The sequence below is a fragment of the Meleagris gallopavo genome, chromosome 3 (genome assembly GCF_000146605.3).
Source record: "Meleagris gallopavo isolate NT-WF06-2002-E0010 breed Aviagen turkey brand Nicholas breeding stock chromosome 3, Turkey_5.1, whole genome shotgun sequence".
Classification (NCBI taxonomy): Eukaryota; Metazoa; Chordata; class Aves; order Galliformes; family Phasianidae; genus Meleagris; species Meleagris gallopavo.
The window spans coordinates 59,864,022-59,885,412 of record NC_015013.2 but is presented as its reverse complement, the minus strand read 5'-3'; the positions used below and the strand labels follow the sequence as shown (position 1 = coordinate 59,885,412).

Below are 21,391 nucleotides of genomic sequence, written 5' to 3'. Positions count from 1 at the left end.
CTGTATGTCCCTTTTGTTTGAGAACTTAAACACTTGGTGCTGTTTAAAAGCAACATTTATGCATGCACGTGATGCTGCAAATCACATAATATTTTCTGGATTGGGAGCAGAGAAACATGGATCACATATACCACTGGGTTACACTGCAAGATGGAGTGCTGTGGCAGTACATGCTTTAACCCAGGCTACATGTAAGTCTCCTTGTATTTCGTTAATACTTTTTGTCTTTCAGGATGTCAACAAAGATATTTACATAGGGGAGGCAGTCAGAGGGATAAAGAATGTTGTTAAATCTTTTTTGCATTCCTACCATTTTGTATGGTAGAAATGATATTTTAGTGTTGTGTTTTGGTCTTCAAAGTTAAAAGCAAGTGTAAGTTGTATCGTGTGATTTTTTTAATTATTATTATTATTTTTTTCAATACAAATACATGTTAAGCTGAATTAGACTTTATTTCTTCTTGGCTGTGACTGTGCTAGCTAGATTGCTGTGTGAATATCCCACAGACCAGTCCATGTTCGCATGCTTGAAGTGTTCCATAGCTTGGGACATTGAGGTGGGCAGATTGTGCTCTTGTGGCTGGCAGAAATCAGGGTGAAGCACAGGCAGATGAGAGTGAAAACTCTCCATGGATGTGGCTGGCTAATCTTGTTTTTTCTGTGACAGCTTTGATCAGTGGAAAAAATGAGAGCCCGATTTCCAGAAAGCCAAATGTGGAATAAACTACAACCTATGTTTGACTACACAAAGACTCTGGGAGCTTTACTCAAAGGCTTGGTTATATTTAGAAGTGGTGGTCTTTAGGGAATTGATTAGTTTGAATGAGCCCAATTCCTATTACTATTAGTCTGGTTGTACACACAAATAATTCCACTTGAGCTGCGCCAAATCAGAACTGATCCAATGTTGTGAATGATAAAGCTTCATGAAATGAGACTTATAACACTGGACATTGACATAAGCTGCACCATATATGTGATCAAGTCCAACACAACATGAACAACAAATACTCTTAGAGTGAAATTTATTTCAGCATTTAGTTTTGTAGCAAACATTCAGACAAAAGTTTGGTACATAGGCAGTAAGCATACTACTGTCTTCTAATGCTAGACCTCACTTTAAATATTTTTTTAAAAGTTTCCTTGACCTTGGATAAGCTTAAGCATTGCAGGCTTAAATGCTCACTTTCATTAGGGAGCTGTGGATTATTATTTCTGTGCCAGATGAGCCAAAAGAGAGGTCCCTCTTGGAGATGCAGCTTGCTGGTCTGTGTGGCTTCCCCTGGAGAATGCCAGCCTATCCCTCCAGTGGGTTGGACTCTTGCCCTGCAGCTGGGGGAGAATAGGATCCTTGTAGTTCTGCTAGCATCATGTGCTAGAAACAGCTTTGGAATTTATACATTATGTTTGCTTTATATCAAGTTAAAACTTGAATGCTCATACCCACTGTAGTCCACCTTAGTGATTTTATAAAGAGACCTCAGTGCTACAGCTTTTGTGTTTAGAGTTGGAGATGTACAATATGGCATTTCTCAGGATCAACTTGGGTTGGTCGGTTGCTTTAATTCCATTTTTTCTTCTGTTTCATCGCTGTTTGTGCTTTCAGAGAGGTGTGGAACTGGGTAGACTTCCTTGCTGTTAGACTGCATGACTCCTGGATACAATTGCTGTAGCAAAATGAATTAGGTACCTGCTGCTGCCTTTTATGGAATTTCAAGTTTCTTCTACACAGTCCCTGGGATTGTTTCCCCTATTCCTGCTTTTCTGTGTTTCTGTGTTTTCTGAACACAGAGTGCAGATGGAAAGAATAGATATTAAAACCAAACCAACTAGTCAAAAAGGAACAAAACAAAGCAAGCTGGCTGTTGAAAGAACATACTCATAAATAACATGCCTCAAAGATCTCTGTAGGAGCTACATGAACAAAGTGAGCTGTGCATGTGTCATCCCAAGGCAGTGTGAGCACAGAGCCGTGCTCTGTGCCTGTACCTGTGCCTGTCGTGCCCTCCTGTGGATACAGCTTGGCAACCTCTTGGTGCTGCCTGAGCAGGATGGCAGTGTGCCGGCTGCATGGGCGCCGGGCAGAGCAGCCCCTGAACCCACCGCCCGCAATTTACAAGTGAATGCCATCTTCTCCGGGGCCATACGGAGGGAGCCGGTGTCTGCACGGCCCACAGCACCAGAAGTAGGCCAGTCTGTGCCTAGCCCCTGCGCTGGCGAACGGCCAGGCTTTGTGTACGCCAGACACCAGATGGGAAGCAATTATGAGTGTGACAAGCGGGTCATCTGGCAGACACTGCGCGGACCTGCTGCTGCATAATTTTTGGCGGGAAGGGGAGAGCTTTCTCTTTCCCTTTTTGTTGCTCACACAACCTCTCTTTAGAGCAGGCTCCTCGGGGAGCATGCAGGGGTTGGGCGCAGAGCGTCCTGTGTGTGCCGAGTTTGTGCTCCCTTTGTGCCCTCGCTGGCACTGAGCAGAGCACAAGCATTTTCATTTGGCCAGCAGCAAGCAGTGCTGTTCTGTGGCGCGCAGTTGGCAAATACCGAGCTGCAGTGCTGGCACGAAGGCCTCACTGGCCTGGCAAAACACATGGGAAGGAGACCTGTGGCACAGGCCCGTGGAGAGGCTATCCCTCTTCCCTCCAGCACCCTTCTTCCTTCAGTGGGGGAGCCCACATGAGAGAGCAGCCTAGCCCTCCCCAAACTGCCCTGCAGGGAAACTGCAGGGCTGGGCAGTGAGTTGGGAGCAGCCCTGGAGCAATAAGGGCCACAGTGGACACCGGTCTGTGAAGAGGAGTTTTGCCAGCCTGTGCAAATCAGCTTAACTGCATCCAGCTGAGGCCGACAGTGCAACCCCTCCACTGACAGCGTGTGGATAATTGCATTGAGCGAACGTGTAAAATGCATTTCTTGCTCCCCTGCTGTTGCCTGGTGGGCTGGAGAAAAATTTGAGACGGATCTGGGGTCCATTGGGGTCATGCTTTTGGGGAGACTGGGGTGCTGCCTGTTCTGGGACAGAATTACTGCAGTGCAGGGCTGAGCTGCCAGAGCTGGAAATGGTGCTCAGCTGGGTGACTGGGTCCAGAGGCTCAGTCCAGCTCCTGGCAGATATGGCACTGTGGTTTTCTCAGTGATTTTTCTCCGGATATTTGCCGCTGGAAGAGGAGTGGGGTGGGATTGGAAGGGCAACCAGGGGACCAGCACCCACAACCTCGGTAGTGTCTGATCCTGCTCAGTTTCCTGTGCTTTGGTGCTGGGCTCTGCAGCGAGCACACCCCTGCTCCAATGCACCCAGTCCTGACAGCAGCTTGGTTTAGCAGCGGGTACACTGGCCTACAGCAGTCCTGGCTCCGCTGCATCTGCCCCATTCAGACTCCTGGAGACAGTCAGCATTCACAGCAAAGGCATGTGCTGCAAAGTCGTTTGGAGCCAACTTAAGTAGTCAGGAATTAATATAAGAAACTGAAGAAAAATTACAATGAGCATGTAAGGTAATAAGATGGGAAAAAAGGATAATATTAATTTAAGTTAAATGAGCAAGGTCAGTGGCATACTTCAGTGGCATACTTAGATGCTGGTATCACTGTATAGTTCCAAAACGCTGCTAGCTGGAAGGGCATGGATCTGCCTGCTGGGGAGAGTTCATAGGTTTGAAGCCAAATCTGTGTACAGAGACCACCAGACTCAGGTGGTGGTTGGACGTGAGTACTTTCTGTTGTCCCCTGGTATCTTTTTCTCCTTTGACTTGCTTTTTATGTTGAGAACTCAGGGAGGGTACTTATGATTATGTGTTGTTCTGACTTACAGCTCAGAACAGAACATTTGCAGATAGTGCTTGTTGTAAGATTTAGGTTTGCAAACCGAGATATACACAAGGTTGGAAGTGATTGCATTGCAGTATGGATTTTGGGCCTTGGTGTTTCTCCTGTGAATAGCCTCAGAATAGACTCTTTGCTGAACGTGAATAAAGCTGTTGATTTACTTGAGCAGTATGAGAGCTGCAAAGCAGTGAAGCGGACCCCAAAATCTGCTACCTGTGGCCACCTGGCAAGCTTGGCTATATAGCACCAGCCTGCATTGGGTGAGTTGGCTGCCAGTCACATTGCTGCTCAGGACTGCCTTGCTGTGGCAATGTCTCATCTCTCCCCCAAAGCCCAACTCTTTTTACCAAGTAATAGTCAGACAGTGATGCTGAATACCTCTATTTAGGCCTGAGGTAAGTGGAAGAAGTGAGGGATCCATAGGGGCAGACATGAGCAGAACGTTGAAAGGCACAGGCGCAAGGCTGGCTTGTCCACCTGTGTGGCACATTCCAATTTGCTGTTTAAAGCCACCTAAATGTAACACTGTTGGAGAGAGTCCAGAGGAGAGCCACAGAGATGATCAGGGGACTGGAACACCTCCCCTATGAAGACAGGCTGAGGGAGCTGGGCTTGTTCAACCTGGAGAAAAGAAGGCTGCGGGGTGACCTCATTGCAGCCTTTCAGTATCTAAAGGGAGCCTACAAACAGGAGGGGAATCAACCCTTTGAAAGGGTAGATTACAGCAGGACGAGGGGAAATAGGGTTTTCAGTTGAGAGATGGGAGATTGAGATTAGATGTCAGGGGAAAGTTCTTTACAGAGAGAGTGGTGAGGTGCTGGAACAGGCTGCCCAGAGAGGTTGTGGATGCCCCACCCTCGAGGTGTTCAAGGCCAGGTTGGATGGGGCCTTGGGCAGCCTGGTCTAGTATTAAATGTGGAGTGTTGGTGGTCCTGCCTGTGGCAGGGGGGTTGGAGATTCATGATTCTTGAGGTCCCTTCCAACCTTGGCCATCCTGTGATTCTATAGCACACTAAGGGCCTGGGAGCTCGGCTTTCCCCTGGCCACCAGCACTGGGACTTGTCTGCGTTTTTCCCTCTCCTGTGGCACTGGTGATGTCAAGGCCCCCATGGCCTTGCGTGAGCTGTGTGTGGCTGAGCTGAGTGGTGCCACTGACAAAGAGAGCGCTTTCCTGCTTCACTTTGGGTGGTGTGGAGTGGTATTTCTCCAAGTGTCCTGCTGGGACATGTATGGAACTACTGTAGTGTAATAGATGCTTTGCATGACTATTTCTTTGGGGAGCCATTTTATTTCAGGACCCCTATAGTTGTGCTCATTACCAGAGTGCGGTACAATTTGACAGCTGTGAGTCTGCTCTGACTGGATAGACATCAACATGCTTTCTTGTGGTAAATAAAGGGAAATACAGTAACGACATTTGCAGTGTATGGTGGTGGCTGGTGATAGGATCACTCAGGGTGCACCGGCTGTGACAGGGTTTGTGCATGTGCTACTTTCCAAAACACTCTGCTTAAACTGACACTGCATAACTAGATGTGCAGGAGCTGAGCTGTGAGTTTTCCCTCTGTTGTGAGGCCTCAGGGAGAACCTGAGAGGGATTCTGGCTGCCAACCTGATGCCTGAGGTTTCTAGAGACAGAAGTGACGACTGTAGCCATCTGACATGGCACCATGGCCTAATTTATGTCTAGCTTTACCATACACTTCTCTTACATGCTTTATTCAAATGCATGGAAAAGAAAATTGGAAAGCAGAGGGTGTGGCTCCTTTGCACATCAGATCCTGGAGGAAGGATGTGTCCAAGTCATCTTGAGGCTCCTCCAAAACCACTGTATTTCATGGAAAGTTGCAGATGTCTTTTTTCCAGTACTGCCTGTAGTTACATGCCTGCTGTGCCCAAGCAGTGGACACCAGGAACTTTGTATTAGCATTTATACCCAGGATTTTGAACTTGCCTTTTCTCTGTCTGTTATTAATAGTCATCACTGGGTCCTGAGTGAATGACCTCTGCTCTGGCCAGCAGGTAGGATGGAGTTGGGACAATTCAGGTGCTGGTGTAGCAGCAATCAGACCGTAACTGCTTTGTAAGATGTGGCTTGGTGAGTCCTCAGTCACACTGGAGGAGTTCATTTTACATCCTTAGGAGAGAAAAGGCATCTCCTGAGGTGCCGTGTGGTCTCTGTGCATCTTTGCTTCCCACTTGAAGACCTGATGAGCACCCCATCAGAGACACAGCCACCTTAGTGTGCTGCTAGCAAAAGGAGTGGAAATTTTCCCAAATTTCTTCTCTTCTATTAGTAAAATCCTGGGAACCACTTTGTCTTTTCTCTCAAAGGGCCTGCCCATTGAGAACAATATTAGAAGCTTATTTCTTATTTTTTCTCCTTTCTGTTATATTTGTAACTCTTCCACTATTGAGATAACCCACCTCAAACATGCTGTAGTCAGCTAAATAGCTTGACATTTCTATTTATGACATAAATTATTAAAAGTAAAGCTTTGATATTAGCTGCCACCATCTCAATTAAAACAGGCACTGAAGGAGCCAGAGCACTGATCAGCACCATTTTTAAGAGCTCGTTATAAACAAATCTTCCACCAACTTACTTCAAATCTGGCTGGTAAATCTACTTGCATTCTAGCTTTCAGAGACACATGCCAGATATACAGTGTTAACAGGACTCTGGGCGGGAGTTATAGAGAAGCAGAGCTGCAGTTTTCACAGGAAAGACTGTCTTTACTCCAGAAAATCCCTTGCAGGGCTTTGTGCCATCTGACAGTTGCGGATCGCCTTGCTATGATTAGTGCTGAACTTCAGGCTGAAGTACCTTGAGATTTATGCAGTTTTTGCTTTGTAATTTTGTTTTGTTTGACAGCCTTTGTTGCTGGGACGACTGCTTCGATGACGGCATCGTTGCTTCCTGACCTCCGCCTCGCCCTCCGTGGCACAGAGCAGCAGCAGCAGGCTCTGCAGCTCAGGGTTTTGCAGCGTCAGCTCTCAGCAGGACTGCGCCTGAGCGGGTATGACTGTGCTGGGGGCTGGCTTTACCCAACAGTGCTCGCTCAGTTGCACAGGGAGGCACCGGGCACATGGCAGGGCCTTTTGCATGTCTTTTCTGCTTTATGGTCCAGTGCATGCCCCTCACAAAAAGGGGAGCATCAGGCAAACTGACTAGGCACTGTCTTTTGCTATTTCGCCGCTATGCAAAACGTGACTATGCAAGTAGGAAAATGTTGGTCTAAAATAAAACAGAGTAAGCTGTGAGGCAGGTGGATCTTTGGGTGAGGGGCTGTGCCCCATGTGCAGAGTGCCTGGCCCAGGCTGGCATCGATGGGGTGTCAGGGCTTCTTCTCTGCCTTTGCATCAGTCTTATTTGTAAGGCTGCTAAAAATGTTGCTAGGGGGGGAGCCAACCTGACTGCTGAAAGGAGGGACATCCAGTTCATGCTGATTTGTTCTTGTTTGAGCTCAGCTGCTAGCTTTATTCTTCTGGGCCTTCAACTAACTTTATTAAACATTCAGCTCTCTTTTCCTTCTAAACTCTAAGCTCTGTTTTTAATTTTAGCAATCTGTGTACCCATTCATTTAAATTATAGTTCTGCCACTTAAAAAGAAAAAAAGAAAAATAAATTATAGAGTTGTGCTGCTCACTTGCGAGTATCTATGGAGTTCATGTTGAGATTTTAAAAATCTCTCATAAAATATATATGGTTATTTGGCATCTGTATCATTTATGAAGTTTGCATAGAGCTTTGTGAGCTGGGATTTCATCTGAGAAATCTGACTTGTTCCATTTTTGTTTGTGTGTGAGTCGAGATGCCGTAACTCTTTTGGCTGGCTAACTTAGAGATGTGAAATTTGTCATGCAAATACCAGTGTTCCATTTAAAAATGTTTTCTGTAAGAAGTGTATGCTATTCCCTAAATCAAAGACGTCTGTGAGTGGCACTTCTGGTAAATCCCTTTGCTACATAATCTGTAGAGTGAAAGCAAAAGAGGAAGGAAGGCAGGCAAAGTATATCTGAGATTTTTTTATGCATCAGTAAGAATTATTGTATATGGTAGCCTCGCTTTAAATTCACTACAGTTTATTTAAATAAAGCGGTATGCAAATAATTGATGGATATTTTAAGGAGTAGCTCTGTCGCAAAGATGTTTTTGAAGTGGCGAGCAGAAATTAGAAGCTATTTTTGGAAATGAAATACAAATTACTGCAAGCATGATGCTAAACGTAGCGGGCTATCCTCATGCTATTTTAGTCATGTGCATGCCCCAGTTTGTATCTCTGTAGTGCTGGGGAACCAAAAAAATTGTGAAATGACAAGAAAAGTGAAAAATGCATCCTCCCATAGATGTTATGAAGTGTGACAACATGCATATGCCAGGCAGTGCCAACAGCCATGCCCTGAGCTGCTTTTCTGTCTTTGGGCAAAATGGCATGGTTTGCTTACTTCATGATCACTATTTCACATTTTTCTAATGATGTGCTCAAACTCATCCAACATCATTTTCTGTACAGGTTTATCTGGAAATGCCCTGCCCACATCCCATACCCATGCATATCCCATGCCCTGCTCGTGCTACTGTTTTTATAGGTTGACAGGCTATCCAAAGTCCAGGTTGGTGAAGGATGCCAATGCCATACATTTTCTTTTCCTACTGTTTCTTGAAATCTTTCCCTTCACAGGCTTGAATCTGCTCCTCCAGCCTGAGCTCTGGTGCCCCTGTGTCACCCACCTCATGTTGGGCCTTGTGCTTTCCGAGGTCCAGTGTATATTCCCAAATGCTGTGCTCTGAGGTAAGCTGAGTGAATTTGCTGAAAATAGAGAGCACTTGGTTATAGTTTCTACCAGAAACTTAAATACCCTTGAAGAAAGTCTCTTTTCATGCTCTTATCTAATAGGAAGCAGGTGATGCTGCTCATCTCCCATTGCCATGAGAAAACTAGATGCCATGTCCGTGGTGCACTTGGATCATATGAGCAAATGTCTGTGTAAACAGAGTTGCAGGAGTTGGAAGGGACCTCAAGAGACCGTTGAGTTCAACCCCCCTGCCAACACAGGTACCCTACAATAGGTTGCACAGGTAGGCATCCAGCCAGGTCTTGAATATCTTCATAAAAGAAGACTCCACAACCTCCTTGGGCAATCTGTTCCAATGCTCCATCACCCTTACCATAAAGAAGTTCTGCATGTAACATCTAACTCTTGGCTGTGCCAGGGCTGTTCTCCAAGTATCTAATAAAAAATGATGACTTCTCCACTAGTACAATACCGGATCTGTTTACAAATGCACACTTTTGGGCTCTTCCTTTGGGGGAACAAAGTTTGCACTCTTTGCCACGAGTTGTGTGTGTTCCTCAGCACCACAAAACTCGCCTTTATTTCCAACTAAACCCTTCCCAAAAATCATTGAGACACATATGTTACCACATTACTTGTTGTTTTTGTTTGCTTGTTTGTTTGTTTGTTTGTACGAACAGGACATATTTTATTTAAATCAATAAAATAGTATCTACTACAACGCAAGAAATCTTCACAGTTCCTGCAATACAGAGAAATTTTGTCCTGTAAAATCTTTCCTCCACTTGCAGACCCAAGTTATAAATTAAATAAATAAGGAAACCATAAATACACATGTCAAGATACAGCAACTGTGACGTAGAAATATCAATTATTTCTTCTCCATCATTGTACTACTTAACGCTATTAATTAACAGAAAGAACTACTAAGATACAATTCTCAGCAGACAAAACTCTTGCTGCCCTGGACTATGCTCTTCAGGTCACGTTAGCTACATGGGCAGGCATCACGAATGCTCAATCTTAACTATCCCAAATACAGCGAATGGACACTTCCCTCTGACTGCTTTTTATTTTTGCTTTGCTTGGGAAATGAGACCAGTTATTACCATCTTCCTTACTCCTTGAGTGTCTATAGTGCTGTGCAAGTGAATAGTCCCACTGAATTTACTCAGTTTACCTGTTCACATTAAAAATAGTAGCTGCCTACAGGCTGCTGACGGGATTCCAGGGGGCAGGGGAGGGGGCAGCATGGTTGGTGATATTTGTGAAAGACATTTCAGGAAAATCTTGGGGGTGGCTGCAGCTCTGTTCAGCTGTGGAGGACTTGATGTTGGCAGGGTTACACAATCCGGACTATTGCACAGGGGCAGTGGGTCAGGCTCCAAGGTAAAGCTGTGGTGAACCCCTGTGATGGGATAAGTGTAGTTAAAAGAGGAGCTGCGTGCTGCTCCGCTCCCAGGAGAATGCAAGGAAGCAGGAGAGGAGCTCATCTCTCTGGGCTGTCTCTGTCAGGCTGCTGGGCCAGAGCAGGACTTCTGCCTTTGGTAAGAAGAAGGGGAGAGGAGGTGTGACTTCTAGCCATGGTGCTGTCTGATGGGCAGCTGATGTATTTTATGAAAGCCTAATTCCTCACTCCTCTTGGCAACCTCCAGACTGAGAGACTGGAGCTGGCATAGTATGTTTTTAAACAAGGCCTTCTAGCCTGTCCCAATGCCTTTTCCAGTGTATGCCTGCAGGGGATGTGTGCTCTCTAAAGCAAGCTGGGTACCAGATTGCTGCAGTTGCTTTCATGTCACGCAGACTTTGCTTTCTTAGGTTATCAAGCTGTGAACCTTTCCTGTGCACCTCTCCCCACCACACACAATAAAGGCAATGCACCTGGTTGCTTTTGCAGCCTTTCCTTCCTGCCCAGGCTGCACCTCTGGTTTGGTGGCCCCTGGCTGTGGATCCCTGCTAAAGTCTATAGGCTTAGGCAAACAAAAATCCGGTGCAATAAATGCAGGGGAGCCTTCATATGGGACAAGTATTGTTCCTGACTAATATAATATTGTCTGTAGTACTGGTGAAATCTTTTTATATGGTCTTCTTTTGAAATAAAAAAAAAACAACAGCAATCTCTAAAAAAAAAAAAAGGATGGGGTTGAAATTCTATTAAATCCACCAGTTGTATAAACAAAGATCTCCTATAAGCAAATATTTCGTATTTCACATGTAGTTGCCTAGTTGCATCATTTATGTATTTTTTACTATCATTTGTGCACTTTTAGAAATACTCTGTACCACACAGACAGTAAGTTGCTGATTTAGTATATGTGTTCTATGGAAGAATGTATTTGTTGAGGTTATTCAGTTCTCATAGTAGGTAGGGCACTAAAACACCAATCTCTGGCCACGTAGATAAGTTTGGTAAATGCAAACTTACTCAGTTCTGACTCACCCATTCTTTTAAATTTTTTCCATCTTTTACTTCTTGAAACATCAAAACTGAAGGAAAAATATGTTTAGCATATGTCGTTGATCCAAGCATATCATGTGTTTTTTATCTCATATCTCTAAAGAGAGGATATGTGAGGGGCAAGGAGGACAAAAGTGGTACACAATGAGCAAAGCCCTGGCACTTAATGGCACTCAATAACGAAAAGAGAACTGCAACCTTACAGAAGCACACAAACATCTTGGTTGGCCTCTCTTGTGTGTCTGAGACGCTTCAGACAGGATGCATACAATAGGTCAGCAATAGTTTCAGCATCGCTGAGTTGAGATGTGAATCTGGTGGGATATTTGGGATTCTAGTGTGTTACAACAAAGAAAGGCTGAGACGTTGCATCATACTCACCATTTTTACCTTAATTAGCTTTTCTCCTACCATTCTGAGGCAATGGCATCAAGTAATGAAAAGGATATCTCTTTTGTGGGGAGCTGTGCTGTGTCTGTTCCTTCATCAATGCTGAGCACCTCATCCTAGCTAAAGGAACTTTTGTCTTTTTGAGTGATGTTGAGACTTATCAGTCTGCCTCAAAGGCACTGTTTGTTGCCCCCAGGTACTCTGACTTCTTCTTGTGCTTCATCCACATCTTCCTCAGCAAGCTGGGCGTCCCATACAGGCTGCCTCCTGTCAGTGGCAGAGAAGCTTCTGCTCCTGGTGTCATGTTCAGGTCATACTCTGCCATCTTCCTCAAGCGCTGCCTACGGCTGGCAAATAAAGCACAAGAGGGCTGGCATAAAGCATTTATCTCTGTGGCTTGTGCCCATCTTTACAATGACCAACCACTGAAACTCAATGGTTGATCACTGTCCCTGTGACACTGTCGCAGTGAGTTCAAATGTCACCCAGATCCATTTCCAAGTTAATCATCTACTGATGAGATGCATTTACACTATAGTCAAACTGTTCCTTAATTATGCGCTAGAGAGAAAATGGCATGGACTCACTCTTCTGCAAGTGGGTGGTCATCCATGGTTGATCCTGTGAGAGCTGGCTTCGCTGTGATGGGGAGGGCTAGCGATGATGGAGGCTGCTGGAGGGAAAAGCAACCAGTGAGTGGAAACCCAAGGTTAGTCTGAGAAAAGAGGCTGTTTTTTACAACAGTGAATAAATACTGTTCATCTCTTAGCAAGAGAACAAAGGTTAGATCCTGACTGCTGTACCCTTGTCCACACAAACACTGTTTGCTCATGTGAATGGTCACCCTAGCTTCGACACAGTGCTTGTATGAGCATGAATTTCTCTTATCAGAATAAAGTGGGAGCTTTGCAAAGATTTTTATTCCTTATTTTTTATGCCCGGGTTCCTGAGGAACTAAGGCTTTCATACAGGTCTCTAGGACTGGGCAGGAAGCAGCTTTCCCAACCATCACCATTTCTTAAGCCTTAATGGATGTTTCCCCTGAACTGGATACTTTTCAGTGTGCTCTGTAAGTATTTCAGGACTTCAAGATATTTGAAATTACTATTGCAAACATCCTTGGAAATTTGACCAGGCTGATTGTTGTGAGGTGCAATTAGTTTAATTGCACAGAATGCTTTTAATTTTGGCCATCCTACAGTATTGAACAGCCATTTTCCTTGTGCCTACTCCAGCTACAAGCTAGCTCATACATTGTAACCATCTGAAAGGGCATTTCAAGGTATAAACTTTCTGTAGTTGGTCAAAAACTTTTTGAAAGACTATTTTCTGCTTGAAAATCTGTGTTTTGTTTTGTTTTGTTTTGTTTTGTTTTGTTTTTAAATGGGGGCTTTTGAAAATTGTTTTTGTAAAGAAAAGAGGAGGGGAGGAAAATATTTTACTGAAGCTGAGTCATTCTGAACCAAAACATTTTCTCACTACTAAAAAACAAATTTTCAGATTTTGTACAATGATTTTCCCATTGATGTTTTCAATTGGTCTGTTCATCTTTTCAGCATTACATTCTTCAGAGTATGAATTGTTTGACACTTCTCCGTCCTAGAAGTCCATGTTTTCCCAGTTCACGTGATTCCCTGAGAAGCAAGAAGCTGATTCCTCCCGGGTCTTGCAGGTGGCTAGGCATGCAGCAAGGCAGCCTACCTGCTCCCACCCCACAGGGCAGCTGTCCTGCTCCCAGCTGTGCAGCCTCTGGCATCAGTCACTTTTCAAAGCTGTAAAGAAGACTGGGAAACCTGCAAGTGCTGATACAGACCAACACACTGTTACTGTTGGACGTGTTAACAGGTGTTAGGCTTTAAGATCCATCAGACAGTGGTATTTCATATTGTTATATTTACTTACCAAAGGTTTTCCATTTGACTGGTGATTACAAGGTTTGGATGTTTCTCGTTCAGTTATTCCCACTGTCAAAAATAAGAAAATGGGTATTATCAGTATAAGTATCCCATTGGCACAGCTGGTATTAAAAGCATCCTTCCACGTACTTATGTCAAGCATGAAAACAGCCAAGATTCAGATTATAGTCCGACCAGATTTGATTATAGCCAAAGGTACAAAATTTTTCTTTTTTCCTGATCATGTACTGTGATGTCAAGGTGAGCGATATTGAAACTGCTTAGTAATTACAGAAAATCATTTAGCTGCCCCTAGACTTTTCAAATGAGACAAGGAACTGTGCTTAGACCAATTGGAAGCTCTTTCCTACTGCTAACACTTAATGTATGTGCATGTGTATGTGTACACATATGTATGTACTGGACTTGATGTTCTTTAAGGTCTTTTCCAACCTGAGTGATTCCATGATTCTATGTATACACACACACACACACACACACACACACACACATATATAAAGTGTGCACTGTGGAGCTCCTCACCAGGTTTGTCCTGTGTAGGAGCAAGGGGTCATTCTCCTTTCTGAATTGATCCAAGCAGTCACAGGCAGCAGGCTGTTACATCCAGCACATCATGGGGAGGGATTTTAACCTCTCTGTCTGCCTGTTGCTGAGCGGGAAATCTCTGCTGTCCTCAAGCCTGGAGGTTAGCTTGCTGTTAGAGCGAGCACCCAGCCAAGAACTTATCCACGTGGAAATGTTCACTGCCATTCCTGCTGGCTGTGCCAAGGAAATAAGTCAAGGAGGGATTCCAGACTTATTCCCATGGAGCCAAACTCTCCCACGTGGCTGTAGGAATGTGGATTGCTTTTTTTCTCCTCTTTTTTTCTGTTCCTGGCCATTTTGAGTTATATGTTCTTTTTTAAAAATAGTATTCAAGTAAGAGAAGAGTGGGGATTTACAGAAATACCAGGATTCACCAAGACAGACAATACAATAAAATTCACATTTGCTGCTACCAATGGAATATAAACAGTGACTGGAAGCATCAGAAATAATAGAGATGCTGCTTATAGCACTGTCCCCAGCATGACTTAACACTCAGAATTGTCTTGTCCTTCTGGGGGCAATAGTTGACTGTGATAAACATCTTAGCTAACCTTTCTCCTCCTACTCTCCCCCACCAGTAATTCCATTAGGTACCTAACTGTATCCCTCACATCAAATTTTAATTCAATAGCTTCCTCTCATCTTGTGTATTAGGTACTAACAGTATTCAGAAAGTGGCTCCAGGCATCAGTGCTCCAGCTTTTTGTTTATTTGTTTTATTGTTATATTATCTGATTATTCCCCTCAGCATTTCATTTTTATTAGACCCAGAAAAATGTCCTGGCCAAAGATTTGTAAAATATTTAAGCAAAAGTAAGGCCTTGTGGCTTCTGTTTGGTAAGTGCTCATCAGGACAGTGGTGGCAGGGTGCATAGTGAATGCCACTTCCAGAAGGTGCTATGGAAAGCATGGGATGAGGGGTTTCCACAACTTCTACTCTGACTTTGCTCTATATTTCCAAGATGAGCACCTGTACAAAACTGAGTATTTTTTCCCTGTAGAACAATTCATATATACACATATATAATTATTTAATCAGTAACCATGTAAAGCAAAGCACAGCTTTGGGTGTTGTTAGGAGTTTATTGTTCTGGCCTTCTGCTCTTGGCTTCCTGCATGCTAGAATGGAGTGTCCTTCTGCTTTTATTTTTGTATGATGTTTCTAATGCTAGCAATATGCATGCTGATGTTCTCATCTGTACTATTTGCACATTTCTCATTGTGAAAAACTGTTCACTCTATTACCCAGATTTCAATTTGTACTTTACTAAGTCTGAAGTCTCCTTATATTCAATGGTAACTGCCTATGAAACAAGCATGGAAAATACCAAAGATGGAACCATTTCCAGTAGAGATGTTGAAGAATGCTTTTGAGAGGTGAGGTTTATGCAGAGGTCACATTTGTATAGAAATTAATGAAAAAAGGGGGCGTATCTTGGAACAAACATTTATATCTCACTTTATATCACATTATGCTGGCTCTCCAGCTGTTTAGAAACAACTGAGATACCTTTCCAGAATCTTTCCTGGTATCTCATTCTCTGTGAAGGTATTTGTTAGTACAATTCAAACTGAAAGGAGAAGCTGTAGCACACCACTGCAAAGAGCTATTTTCATTCTTATGTAAGTATCTGCAAACATTTCTGCTTTCCTCCCCTTAAAAATTTGAATTTGTAAAGCCAAGCAATCAAAAGTAATGGATCACAAGAACTGGACCACAGTTATTTCATCCACCAAAGATCCAGCCTTTGAGATTTGGTCTCTTATTTGGGACCAGAAACCATTTTCCACAGACATTCTGCCTCATTCAGTGCCCCCCCCAGTAAAATAGCTATTTATCCTTGGCCTTTTTCATTGTTCAATACACAGTCCCATACCTTGTAGCTCCACTAGTGAATCTCTGAGGGCAGGACAAGTAATATTTTCATGAACTTTTCTGTATTGTAGGCCACTGTGGCCATCATCTTCACCAGTATTAAAACAAAACAAAACAAAACAAAAACACAACAAAAAAACAAAAAACCACGGAGAACTGTTTTGTAGCCTCCTGGAGGATAAAAGATTGTAGTGGGGAAACAGAGTACTGAGTTTAAGGTTAGAAATTCCTAGGATGAAGCTTTCAGAAGACTACTGTGGGATGCAGCCCTTCTTCCATACAGTTTGTGGCAGCTAGAAATAAGTGCTTCTGGGTGTCACAACCTGAATTGTGAAATGGGCACCCAGAAAAAAAGGATATTTCAGCTGTACCAGCTGTATGCGCATCATCAAGGATGGTGATGGACAGAGCTTAAGGAGCGATTACAGGAACCTGGAGATTCACTGCTGAGTTCCCCGAGCACCTTCTGGGCCAGGATCCTACAAACAACTGTTATGCTACACACGCTTAGGGAGATCTGGAGGAGCTCTTGTGCCTTTAACCCCATGATGAAATTGTCCTATCCCGTGCTCCTTGCTTCCTTCTTCCACTCCTCCAACAAACTTCTTTGCCTCCCTTTTGTTCACAACTTTCTCCTGTTATGAGAACTGTTTCCTCAATTTTTCACTTTTATTTTTTGATCCCTCCATCCTTACGCCCATTGGTGCCTATCTGTCACCTGTTCCCCATTGCTTCCCCTCACAACAGACAACTTCTTCCTCCCCCAGTACCTCTCTGCCACCTGCTGCTCCTCAGGCACTCCTTCTCCATCCACCCCCACCCCTTCAGCCCCAGGTCATTGTTCAGCCACATTTAGGCTCTGTTCCTGGTTTCAGATCTTTCTCCATGGTTCCAAGCTCAGTTTGTTCCTTTGCAATCATGCAGGCCTTGCTCTTGTCTACTCTGTTCAGAGCAAGCGCCTTACAAGCATGGTGGCTGCTTATTTGTGGTGTGAAGACTGTGCTCATTCGTGGTAGAATCTGTTCTACACATTTAGCAACTTTTAACAGACAAACCAAATTTCCTATGTCTCTACCAAATATGTGCTATACAGGACTTTTCAATGGCTTATGGTTTAATTACATCTGGGTGGTTTTTCATGGGAAAAAAAAGGTGTGGTTTTGATTAAAAGGCCATCCATGCCAAACTCCATGTCCTTGCTTGAATTTCTCCTTCCAAGCATAACACATCAGCTTTGAGCATACTGAACAAGCAGCCTGTGTTTGTTCATTTCCTTGTTTTTGCATTGGCAAATCCTATTTTTTCTTTCACAGGTTCTCACAAATATGATGAACAAGTTTTGGTTGAAAAACAAAATCATATCTGTGGCTGACATCCAGAATCTAAAAATTCATCTCAAATTGTTCTGGCAAATTTTAAGAATCTGAACAGGAATCTTAAATAAAAAGATGAGTCAGGCAAGCCCAGTTATAAGCAGTCTATCATCTCTACAATACTGTCAGCTCTTAAAAAGGGAGAGTTTATGCATTTGAATAAAGCAAGCACTGCTTTATTGGCTTGCTTTTGCAGGCAGCAGGGCTCTGCAATGCCATGGTCTTCAATTCCACTGAGCATTTTAAACATGGAAATATTTTTCTATACATAACAAGTCTGATTTGATGCAGACCAGAAGACTGCAATATCTAAAATTGTTCTGAAGCAGTGCAGACAGCAAAGCCATCACTGAGGACTTACCACGCTTGGGGCTGCAGGGTCCCTGCTGCCCACCCCGCACGTGGCCCAAGCTGTGCACCTCTTCTTCTCTGTAGAGCACCTGGAAGAGGTCGCTGTGGTGAGGCTGCAGCTTGTCTGGCTGGTGGGGCCGACAGTCAGACACCGCTACCACCTGTGGTGAAGATGCAAAACCATCATGTTACAAGTGGCCAGGGAGTGAACCACCAACTGTCACTGTTAAAGTCACCTGGAGTCAACCCCGGGTGAGAGCAGTGCAATGCTTGTTCTTCTGATTGCTTTCCAGTCACTTGAGGGGAGTTTGTTGCTTGGGATTCTTTGGGTGCACATATGTCAACATTAGGCTCTGTGTAACTTGAAGCATTCCTGAAAATGAGTCTGAACAAAATCAGATACTTTTCTACATTGTTGAGTGCAGTGCCACGGGAAATTAATGGGGGAGGCTGGAGCTAATGTGATTTTAAGGAGAACAGGGTAGTCACCAAGCAGATGGACCCACTGGTGACTGTTATCCAAGATGGTCCAGAAACAATTGTCTCAAGAAGATTAAAATCCTTACATCAGTAAAAGAGAGATTCAAGCTTTGTTTCTTACATTCTTCCCTGAAGACCTGCTGCTGTGACTTAGAGAAGTTAAAGGAAGCAAAGATCCAAAGCAGTGAGGAAACAAGATGCATGGCAAACCTTCAGACTGTTATTAGATGTGCACCTGCTGACTGATAGTTGCCCTGTACCTGTTTTATATACAGTTATTTTGTTTTATGACGACTTAGACCAGCAAATTTACCAGCCTGCTGCTGACAAGGACAAGGCTTATTCCATCTACTGGTCTGGCTTCTAATATTCACTTGAGATAAAAGCAAAACTGCATTCCATTATGTCACCTTGCATTCATAAAATTGTTCATTTTCTTCAAATAAGTATGAATTCTGTCAACATGCCATATTCTGTGCATGATTTTTCAGGCAGATTTAAAAACTCATGCAAACAGATGTTTCCCAAAGTAGGAAAAAAAGCCCAAATCCGATGATATTTTACTTTTTTGATTCCACGTGCGCTCAGGAGCCTGGAAACCAAACCACCTATCTAGATCCTACCAACTGTTGGGACAAGGAGCAAGAAGGGCTCAGCAGAAGGCAAAAATGCTGCTGGAAAGGTGTGGTGAGGTAACCAAAGCCTAATCTGAGACCTAAGAGGGGTTTTCTTCCAGTTCTGTGGATCTTGGCACACAGCCGAACGTAGCGCTTTCTCTGTAAGCTACTTAAGGATGTACCCAATGTTAAGTTAAAGCCAAAGGCACCGCTGATGTCCTTGAAGATAAACATGTGCTAGAGGTGGTCCCAGCTCTACTGACTGTGAATCTGGCAATGCTAGATAGGGCCAGGCCTCACCTCTTCACTGGTCTTTCAGGAAGGAGGGGATGCTGGTGGTGGGAGGCCTGCAGGAGGCCAGGGAGGCGGTATCTGCAGGAGCTCCCCATACAGCTCTTGTGCTGGGTCTGGCTCAGCAGCCCTCTGCATTGCCAAACCTTGTGAGCTGCTTAGCAAGGACATCTCTCTGACACCACAGTGTCAGCAGTGGAGGCATCTGTCCTCATTACAGGTATGATGCGGCCATGACCAGAGGGGCGTTTTTCATGACAGCCCCACTGCCTGAGGGGCTGCCTGTGGAACCAATCTCTTCTGGCTTTCAAGGAGTGCTACAAAGCTCAGCTTTCACACCAACTCGAAAACACACACAGTACTTTTGCTCACACTCAATTTCCTTTGGTGCATTGCAAAAAATGTCTGCAACCTTCTCCTACCAAAACATTCTTTTGCCTGGTCATGGAAAGAGAATTTTTGGTAAGTAGGATACTGGCAGCCATATTCCCTGTTCCTGAAAGTGCTTATTTGATCAGCATAAACCACTGATTTGAAACCTACCATTCTGCCTGTGCATTGCAAAGGATAACATTTAGTTTGAACTCTGTTACTTGCAGGAATTATTTAGGCACATTATCTGTGTTCTCCGGGTGTCTTGTTACATACCATCCACCTTCCAGCAAATTTCAATGCCATTTGCCATTACAGTCATGGACAGCAGCCCCAACTCCACAGCACATCTTCAGTTAACATTTTTGTTTGCAGCATTTGGCAGCAGTACACTTTGGGAGTTACTTATCTCCTAAGTCAAGACTTCACCGTGACTTTGACCACCTCACACATTACTATAATACATAAAGACTTATCTAGGTCAGGAATCTAAACCTGCTGCAGCACAGTTTTGATCTAAAGTAGAGCTGACATTTCTCTAGGGTACCTGGGGTGAGGCAGAAGGATCAGTGGGAAGTCACTTTTCTTTTCTAAATGTACCAGGAAATTCAAATCTTGTGTGAATGGCAGAGTCATCTAAACTCTGCAGAATTAGCGAATTGCTCTTAAAATAATTATCAGTTTAAATCTGTAAGTTGTTCATTCTGTTTGCAGGATGCTTATGCTGAATTCATAGTTCAATGAAATATATTTTTATTTTCCATTGCAAGACAGTGCAGAGGCTGCTCCAGCAACCCTGTCAGCACTCCTGGAATCAAAGCCCCAGAAAGGTGACAATTAAACATCTCAATTTGGTAAAACTGTGAAGCTTAGAGGCTGGACAGTGAGGTTATTTTATTATTAATGGAGGAAATGTCAGATTTTTGGAGTTAGGCTCCTTCTGATGGGCTAATGCTAATCTAATTTTTAATGTGGTTGCACTAGGACATGTAGAGGTATTTGCCAGTTTTCTGCAAAGTTTCCCCGTACTCATGACAAAAGTGGTTTTAAAGTTCCAGCCATAGATTTGGAGGATAAGAGTGCAAGGAATTAAAAAGGAAGGCTCTACTGGCACTGGGAATAACTTTTAATAGGACAATAGGGGCTGCAAATAGCAATATTGGTGAAACAGTTTATAAAAAGAAGGTGTTTCCTCCTTCCACAGGCATGATTGTGCTCTTGGAATGGATTTTCAAATGTCATGGAAGTTACCTCCCAATGTCAGTCATCTGAATGTTAAATCACTTAATGCTACACCACTTGAGTATTTCTGTTGTGAAAAAAGTCTGGCAGATGTCCATGTTGCTAGCTATTTTTGCCCTTCTCCGGGATTAAAGTCATGTCCACTGCAATCGCCAAAGCAGAAGCTCTCAAAGCAGAAGCTGAGGCATTTCAACAACACTAACTGCAGGTGCAAAAGTGAAAGTGAAAAATAAATAATCATTCTGCTACTCCAGTGCAGGTCTAGAAATTGGCAATCCCAATTTCCTTACAGGCATGTATATATTCTAGTACATGCAATTTATCTGAATGGTTGCACATTAGCTGCAAGCAGCTGTAAGCACTGAAGAAGCAGAATGCACTCAGCAAAGAGTTGACTGTGCAAATTATGTTGGTTTGCAAGCCTTGTCTAGCTGGGTCTGCAAACCATTCCTTAGGCTTGGTGTTTTTGCTGCTAATAGGATGCTGTGTGCGTCATGACTAAGGGCCAATCAAAGGATATCTTTAATTGAGGTCAGGAAAGCCCCAAAGGTAAAAAAAATCACATCAAAATGCAGCAACAAAATGGGGACTTTCCTCTCTTATTTTCTTAGACCTTTTGTGAGTATAGTGTTACTACACTGGTCCAACTCAATAAATATTAGAGATTCCCCCATGACGGATAGAACTTTCTAAACATAACAGACCTATGGTTGTCCTAGATTTTGATAAGAGCTAGCTGAAAATTTTCCACCTGAACAGGATTATGAGAAAGTTCTGATTAGAAATCTGGTCATTTGGTTGGAAAAGTACTTTTTT

The 21,391-nt window shown here is 43.6% G+C and overlaps 1 protein-coding gene across 1 annotated transcript in view; it reads right to left on the bottom strand.

The window, feature by feature from the left end:
• Positions 1 to 8,945: 8,945 nt before the first annotated feature.
• VXN (vexin) overlaps positions 8,946 to 21,391 on the bottom strand; it is a 14,226-nt gene continuing 1,780 nt past the window's right edge. The window contains exons 3-6 of the mRNA XM_019614355.2: positions 17,584 to 17,761; positions 13,372 to 13,433; positions 12,057 to 12,142; positions 8,946 to 11,816 (exon numbers count right to left, since the gene is read on the bottom strand). Coding sequence (XP_019469900.2) covers positions 11,630 to 11,816; positions 12,057 to 12,142; positions 13,372 to 13,433; positions 17,584 to 17,761 — 513 coding nt within the window. The 3' untranslated portion in view covers positions 8,946 to 11,629. The remainder of the gene's footprint in view (positions 11,817 to 12,056; positions 12,143 to 13,371; positions 13,434 to 17,583; positions 17,762 to 21,391) is intronic.